At 38.6% G+C, this 8,594-nt stretch overlaps 1 protein-coding gene across 2 annotated transcripts in view; it reads left to right on the top strand.

Annotated features, from left to right (window-relative positions):
- The window catches only part of LOC109231970 (ubiquitin domain-containing protein DSK2b-like), a 12,496-nt gene extending 4,350 nt beyond the window's left edge, over nucleotides 1-8,146 (top strand). The window contains exons 2-8 of one of the 2 annotated variants that reach the window (XM_019397582.1): nucleotides 3,820-4,575; nucleotides 5,428-5,642; nucleotides 5,779-5,892; nucleotides 6,499-6,557; nucleotides 6,795-6,823; nucleotides 7,362-7,439; nucleotides 7,535-8,146. In XM_019397582.1, coding sequence (XP_019253127.1) covers nucleotides 3,820-4,575; nucleotides 5,428-5,642; nucleotides 5,779-5,892; nucleotides 6,499-6,557; nucleotides 6,795-6,823; nucleotides 7,362-7,439; nucleotides 7,535-7,683 — 1,400 coding nt within the window. In that variant the 3' untranslated portion in view covers nucleotides 7,684-8,146. Of the gene's footprint in view, nucleotides 1-3,819; nucleotides 4,579-5,427; nucleotides 5,643-5,778; nucleotides 5,893-6,498; nucleotides 6,558-6,794; nucleotides 6,824-7,361; nucleotides 7,440-7,534 lie in introns of both variants that reach the window. The other variant, XM_019397581.1, reaches the window with a different exon arrangement.

Below are 8,594 nucleotides of genomic sequence, written 5' to 3' on the forward strand. Positions count from 1 at the left end.
TTCGTTTTTATTTATGTTAATACACGCGCACAACCTTATTGGTGCGTGACATTACCCATATTTAGGTAAAGTGGTCAAGAAAAAAGTTGTGTGTCTTAGACACACTTTCAAAAGGTTGAGTGTGTAACATTATTTTCGCCCACAAAAAGTGCGTAATGGGGATTTGGTCCATAGTTCGGGTGCCAACTTATGTATTTTGCCTATATGGAATATGTTTTATTCTGTTTTTAGAATTAGCTGGGTTATGCCATACAACATCAAGTTTTTGAGAGTTGGAGCAGCTGCAAAGTTGACATTACCATCAGGAAAATCTTGAAGTTGATACCTGCTGGTGTTTTTTGGAGCATATGGAATGGACGGAATAGAAGATGTTTTGATGGACTATCAACTCCTTGCCACACTCTTAAGGCTAAATGCCTCTTGTACCTGTATAGTTGGGCCAACGTATCTCCTGTAGATTCCCCTGATAACTTTTTGAACTTTTAGCTCCTTGGTCTTATGATGGCCTATTTGTGATGGAACTAGCAAGTCTTTTGCTTTTTGCTTCTATTTTCCAACTATTTTGCATCTTCTTGATGCCATTATTGAAGCCAATTACTTCATTCAAAAAAATTCAAACAACAAAGGGACTAGAAAGGGTAGCTTAACTGGAAAGCTCCCTCCACTTCCGACCTTGAGGTTGGGAGTTCAAGTCATTCATCAAGGGAGCAAAATGGAGAGGGCCACTTTTGATCTCTAGGGAAGAGGGGTTGGTAGTTTCAGGTTACCATACAACACTACTACAAACCCAGTGTAATCCCATAGGTGAGGTCTGGGGAGGGTAATGTGTACGCAGACTTTACCCCTACCTTGTGAAGGTAGAAAAGTTATTTCCGATAGACCCTCGACTCAAGGAACAGTGAAAATAAAGCAACAAACGATAGAAACAACAATGAAATAGGGTAACTGAAGCGAATGGCACAACATGTAATAATAAAGAACAAGGAATAAGAAAATACAAGAGTAGTACTAGTACTACTGGTAAGTTTAAGAGACACTACCGACTACCTGTCAACCTTCAGCCCTAATTCTCGACCTCCACCCTTTCCTATCGAGGGTCATGTCCTCGGTAAGCTGGAGCAATGACATGTCCTGCCTAATCACCTCACCCCCAGTATTTCTGTGGCCTATCCCTATCCTCCCTCAGACCCGCCATGCTCATCCTCTCACACCTCTTGACCGGGGCATCTATGTCTCTCCTTTGAACATGCCCGAACCATCTCAGCCTCGATTCCTGCATTTTGTCCTCTATAGAGGCCACTCCCATCTTGTCCCTAATAACTTCGTTCCTAATCTTGTCTTTCCTGGTATGCCTACACATCCATCTCAACATCCTCATTTCAGCTACCTTCGTCTTCTTGAGATGTGGCTTCTTGACGGGCTAGCACTCAGCCCCATACAACATAGTCGGTCTAACCACCACTCTGTAAAACTTGCCCTTAAGTCTTGGTAGCACATTCTTATCACACAGAACCCCGGAAGCGAGCCTCCGTTTCATCCACCCCGCTCCAATTTGATGAATAACATCCTCGTCAATCTCCTCCTTGCCTTGGATTACAGACCCAAGATACTTGAAACTATCCCTTTTGGGATGACTTGTGTATCAATCTTCACTTCCGGGATGACTTGTGTATCAATCTTCACTTCCACTTCTGGTTCATGCGTCCTATCACTGAACTTGCACTCCTAAATACTCTGTTTTTGACCTGCTAAAAAAAAAAAAGAAAAATTAAACCACAAAGGTAATTGAACTGAAAGAGAAATAAACAGTAATGAAAATTGAACTTGAACAACTACATGAAGCTTGCGAATCTGTAGAAATTAGAAGAATTGAGAAGAGGAGAAAGGAAATCAGAAGAATGGTGTGAAGGATCGGAAAAAACCGGAATCCTGTGTTATGCCTTTCTCTCTCCTTCAGCTAGATTGTTATACTTACTACCCTTAAATCACCGTTCAAGTTCATTAATCCAGATTCCTGACTGTCCGTGTCTCCCTTTGTTTTATTCAAATCTCCCGACCTTCTTAGTTGATCTTGCTAAAAGGGCAGCCCGGTGCACAAGCATCCCATGTTGTGCAGGATCCGGGGAAGAGCCACGCCGTGTGGTCATATACATTTCTTCGGACAGGGGATTGACAACCTGCGATTTTGATTTGGTTATGAGCTCTTGTATTTATTTATATTTTCTGAAAAGGAAAATAAACGTAATGTAATTATAAACTCTTGTATTAAACTATTGAGTATTAGAGTGAAATCGACAAACGGAGGAGTGGAATACATATTGAGGATTAAGTTGGCCACCCCTAACTAGCTTGGAATAGAGGCATAGTTGTAGTAGTAGTAGTAGTAGTTGCTCTTGTGATTTTTTTTTAGGTTATAATATGTAATCTTTACCTATTATTATGCTTGTAATGGGACTGCTAATGCTTTTACTGTCTGATAATTGGATTTGGGGCTTATCCGCTGAAGGTGAGCAAAGATGAAGAAAATGAGCTTTATTGGCTTCAATATATGTGGCAAATTGTATTGTTTGCTAATATCCTTTTGGTATCTGCAGTTAAACAACGTGGGTCTTTTCTTGATAAAAAGAACATGGGCATTTGGTTTACTTGATAACGTGTTACCAGAGTGAAAGATAGCTGCTGCTTGGGAGGAGTGGATTAATAATTCGTTCAATGTGCAAGAATGCGTGCACGAGCTGTTTGCCATATTAGAGGGGTAGTCCTAGTTTTGAAAATCGATTGATTGGAAGCTCTATGCTGATGCTGGATTGTTACATACTAATGTTGCACATGCTGACACGGAAGATGGAGTAGTATCTTGTTTGACTTGACTTAGTGACAGCAATTTAGAAACTGAATAGTAGGCTGTGTACACTGCTGTAGCCTCAAGTGTCTGACAGATTGAGGGGATAACTAAAAAGTTCTAAGTAATTGCTTTGACTTATGGGAAGCTATAGTTAAATTATACTGTATTAGTAGACCATTTATAACTAAAAAGTGTCTTACCCAGTCTTTCAGGAATTCAAAATGTTAATATAAAGTGTTTGAAAAGAAGGATCTGTGTTTATTACATTTTCCGCATAGAAGATAAAACTCAAATCCATACATTTGGTAATTTTTTCCAAGAAAGCGCCAAAAATTGTAAATTCTAAGAGACATAAGGTCTTTTTTGTTACATTACAATGTTCATTCTATCATAATGTTTGACTTTGTACAAGTTTTGATTGGAAAAACGGATTATTACATAGAGGAAAGATGTGATGCCATTGGAATTTTTTGGTTTATTTTTATTAGAATTGTAAAACTGTGATACGAGATGGGTGAAAAGTGTGGCTTCTGCAACTTTTTGTTGAATGTAATGTGTGATTCCACATTCCTGGGCATACTCAGTTTGGTATTGATGGAATATCTTCTTTTTCTTTTTGAGTGAGAAGGGTGTAAAAGTGGATCTTTTGCGACTCTTTGTTGAATGCAATGTGTGGTTCCACCCTCCTTGGGATGCTCAGTTTTGCATGGACGGAATATCTTCTTTTCCCTGTGGTTAACTTCTAAGTCTGCATTGTTTGTTACATGAAGATACTCTGAGACATGTCAAGTTGATCACTATCGGTTAATAATCACTTCAAAATGTTCAAGATTGAGTATAGAAGTGTTAAACTATTAGCAACTCCGGTGCGGAGCTTCTCTTGCATCTGCTATCGTATCTGCATGTCACATTTTATCAAGCTGTCAGAGTGGTAATCTTAGTTATCTAGCTTATTTTAACTTTGTGCTTGATAGGTCTGGAGGCGGATCACACTGTGCATTTAGTTCGAGGTTCTGGCCCAGCTCCATCTGCAAACCCTGCAAGTTCAACCAATGTTGGAGGTCCAAATACAGATCAGCATGCACCAAGAGATGCTGCTTCAAATGTAGGTGGGCCATTTCCGGGATCAGGCCTTGGAGCTTCACTGTTTCCTGGTCTTGGAAGTGGTGGTGGTGGTTTGTTTGGAGCTGGACTTCCAGATTTTGAGCAGGTCCAGCAGCAGTTGACTCAAAACCCCGACATGATGAGAGATATGTTGAATATGCCTCTAGTTCAGAATTTAATGAATAACCCTGAAACCATTCGCAACATGATCATGAATAATCCCCAAATGCGAGAGATCATGGAGCGTAATCCCGAGCTTGCTCACGTACTCAATGATCCTGCTACTCTTCGACAGACAATGGAGGCTGCACGAAACCCTGAACTTATGCGTGAGATGATGCGCAATACTGACAGGGCCATGAGCAATATTGAATCTTCTCCTGAGGGATTTAACATGCTGAGGCGTATGTATGAAAATGTCCAAGAGCCACTCCTAAATGCAACAACATTGTCTGGAGATACGAGAAATGATGTGGGGTCTAACCCGTTTGCAGCTCTTTTGGGAGCACAAGGTGGTGGGCAAGGCAGACACCAGTCAAATAATCCTCCAACTTCCGGTTCTGAGACAACTGATAATCCGCCTGCTCCTAATACTAATCCACTTCCTAATCCTTGGGCATCTGCAGGCAGTTAGTTTTTACCAGCTCTTGTTCTTTAATTGTTTTGACTAGCTAGAGTTAAACTGTTTACCTTTTTTTAAAAAAAAAATTTGAAATGGTAATATTTGTAGTCATAAAACAGCACAAAGGTAGTGCTGAGATTTGAAGATTTCTGTGCAAGTGAGCAAAAAAGCCAACTGTATAGCCCTCTTCTTAACTTATAGAACTATGAATTCTAGTAAAGTTTCTGCCTCATTTGGATATTCCTTTTTACACCAAAAATGAAGTAACATGAGATGAAATCTAACTTGATCCTGTGCACTGATTTTTGTTTCTCTTCAATGCATCTTGAAATAGTTAAACTGTTGACTTAATCTCTTGTTTTGTTGACCTTGAGGTTCTCCTGCAATTAGTAGCTAACTTTATCTTTTTCTCTTGTGCATCTGGAGATATTTTCATGCATCTTTGCTGCTAAGGTTTGGCCATGAAATCCTACTTGTGCAATTTGTGTTTAAAACTTGTGCTCTCATATCCCTATCGCATAACAAAATTTAATGGTCATCAAAACACTATAAATTTCTAATCAAAATTTGCTGACTGTAAAAGAAACTTTTGTTCGTTTTACTTTTCGTCCATTGAAATATTTCACAGTTTCTTGTAAGCTTCTTAGTATTGATTTAAAGCATTTTTAATCCTTCATGTGAAAGACAAAATTATGTTGTACTCTTAGGATTCATGGCTAATCATTATGTTATTGCATTATTTATGAACTATAATTTCTAATGAAGTCATGTTGTTGGATAAGTATGAGGTATATGATTGCATCTCCATAAGTTGCATGGCTTGGATTGTTTTTACTTATACCTTTACTTTTTTCAGCTGGAGCTGCCCAAGCCAATACCACTGCTAGGTCAAATACTGCTGGCGATACTAGGGCTGCACCACTTGGTGGCTTAGGTGGACTTGCTTCCCCAGGTTTGGAGCAAATGCTAAGTGGCATGCCAGATACCACTTCTCTAAATCAAATGATGCAGAACCCTGCGATCTCACAGATGATGCAATCTCTCCTCTCAAATCCTCAATACATGAACCAGGTATTTATTTATTTGGTCTGACTGGAAATTTGCATGCAGTTGTTTAGTTTATAGCTGTATGTGCTTTTCCCTTGGCTCCTCTTTGTCTGTTAGACAAACTTTCTCATCAAGCTTCTCATTTAATCTATGTGATAAGGTTTTAGGGCAGAACCCACAGCTAAGAAGCATGCTCGACTCCAACTCCCATCTTAGAGAAATGATGCAAAACCCTGATTTTATTCGTCAATTGACATCACCTGAGACAATGCAGGTAAAGAGTTCTTGCCACAGTTGGAAGGTCTTGCTTGCTTAAAATATGCATCTGGTGCATTAGATGTAGCAACTGAATGGTATGGGTGATCCCATTTATTTTTCGTTGGTAATAGGAAATGTTTTATCATTAATAACACTCAAAGAGGAGTGCATCCATGTGCAAGATAAACGAAAAGGGAAATATAAAATGGACCAAAGAGACCGTAAACCAAATACAAGTGAACATCGGATGTCAAATGGTCTAAATGAAAAAACATACAATGACAGGTGGTACTAAGAAACAAAAAACTTTCATCTACTCTTTTTTATTGCAGTCTTTCAAAATGACATTACACCTGATTGTGAATCCACAGTTCTATGTTAGAACTCTGAAGAAGAAGCGGAATAAGAAAAAGGGTTGGGTTAAGGCAGCGATTTTTGGGTAAGAGAAGCTCTTTAGGATTTAAGTGGGTTTATTCGGGCAAGGGTGTAAAAAGAGGGCTTATGATGCGTGTCTGAGACTCTGAGAATAGAGCTCGATCAGTGTATGATTATCTTGTTATAGTGTTCCTTTGTTTTTATCCATCTGTCTTTTTTGACTTCTACATCTTTTCTTTCTTTTTAGCAACTTATGACTTTTCAGCATGGGCTTTTGTCTCAAGCTTGGCGGCAGCAAACAGACCAGTAAGTTGGGACCTATTTTCTTGGCTGGAGAAATGCTTTATGATTTATCTTACACGAGTTGTGTATTCGTTTGAATTTTCATCTCTCAACATTCGGGGTGTACTCTTGCCGAAGAAAAGAGAACTTGACATATTTTTGTTTATGCTTTTTGGATGGAAAAATCCTATCTAATATGGAAGGAAGAAAGATGAACTTGATACTGTTCTGTGCTGACAAAATTTCCTTTTCTACTTGCAGACAACTGGGTCAAAATGCTGGTGGAGCAGGTAAACTTCCCATTCTCCAGTTTTTCCAACTTGATAATCCTATCACTGCGATCAGTCATTCTTAATTAGTCTGCATGATAGCTGGTCTCTTCGTTAAATAATGTTGTCTTGGGGGGGACATAATTCTTCTTAACATTTTTGTTCAAAAGTTTGCTCTATCTTGTGGCACAAACAGGGTCCACTGAGAACAATACACACCTTCAACTTTCAAACTCATCGTACATCATTTCATTTGTAAATAGACACTCAATTTGTCCATGTTGTTATCTACGTTGCAGAGACATTGAGTATCTTAGTTTATTTGGCATATGGAGTTCGGGTTTCAAACTGGATTCTTGACTGTGGAACCATTATTCAGGTTGTTAAAGAGATGGCTATTGATCGTCAGTGATACAATGGATATTGGGAACTATTGAATCTATTTTGACTTGTCAAATACCATATAAAATTCAGGGTTGAAGGACAAAGTTAATGCAATTTCTGTGTATGGATTATCCTTTAGTCAACTCACATTGTGTGGTGGTTTGAATAATTGCAGACAGCGGAATGGAAATGCTGATGAACATGTTTGGTGGACTTGAGACGGGGGGCTTGGGTGTCCCTAACAGATCCAATGGTTACTTTTTTCTCTTTTCTTCTTCAACATTTCTCTCTTTCTTTTTCCCTTCGACTTAACAATTTGTCAATTTTCCTCTTGATGTTTTGTTGTAGTGCCGCCAGAGGAATTATACGCTACTCAGCTAACGCAGTTACAAGAAATGGGTTTCTTCGACACTCAAGAAAACATCCGGGCACTGATTGCCACTGCAGGCAATGTTCATGCTGCAGTAGAGCGACTTATTGGAAATTCTGGACAGTAGAGTCAGTATTTGGCTATAGGACAACACAGCAACTGATGGCTCTGATGAATTGATCGAATTTGGACACAAGGGAGCGTCAAATCTTGCTGGAGATAAATATTCAAAATTTTAGTACTTGGATCCGCGTCTCGTCTTCAGCCGTTCTCTTTTCACTTGGACTAAAAAGGAAAGTGATGAAAGATCTAGTCCTTGAGTTCCCTATACATGAGATGTTAAGTCGGTTCCATAATTAGTTTAAAATAATGTTATATATTCTCCACCTCCATGTGGCCTCTCTTTTTCAATACAGTAGGCTGAAGAGATTTTCTGGACACTAGTTAATTTTCAGCCATAGTCATATATCTCAATCCACTGGATTTATTATTGAATAGTTGCATAATGTGTTTCAGCTATTGTATGCTACTGGAGTATTAATGTGCAGGTTTTTGTTCTTTGAGTTATGAAAAATCTTTAGTTGTCTTTACAGACAGTCAATTAGGCCGAGTGGTTGTTAATTGCAGGTTTGCTTATACTACAGAAGGCCACAAATCGCTCTGTAAACTTATATGGTTTACTTTGCTATATCTATAGTGAAAGGAAGATTTTGATCATACTCGGGCTTCGCATGTTATATGTTCAGAATGACTTGAAACAGTATAAACAGAAAAAGTCCATAATTGCCCCTGCACTATACGTTATGTTACACTTTTCCCTTCAGTTGATAGTTGGGCTATTATCACTTTTAGCCCGTGTCAGAAACTATTTGCAGGTGGTAGCCGAAAAAGTGTATAAACTTTGTATAATTTTGTACATAACATGCAGAATATATATATATATATATATATATATATATATATATATATATATATATGTGTGTGTGTGTATATAAAAAAAATATTTTTTCCGGCTAATATTTTGAGAGCGGTTATACA

This window comes from Nicotiana attenuata, chromosome 9, assembly GCF_001879085.1.
Source record: "Nicotiana attenuata strain UT chromosome 9, NIATTr2, whole genome shotgun sequence".
Lineage (NCBI taxonomy): Eukaryota > Viridiplantae > Streptophyta > Magnoliopsida > Solanales > Solanaceae > Nicotiana > Nicotiana attenuata.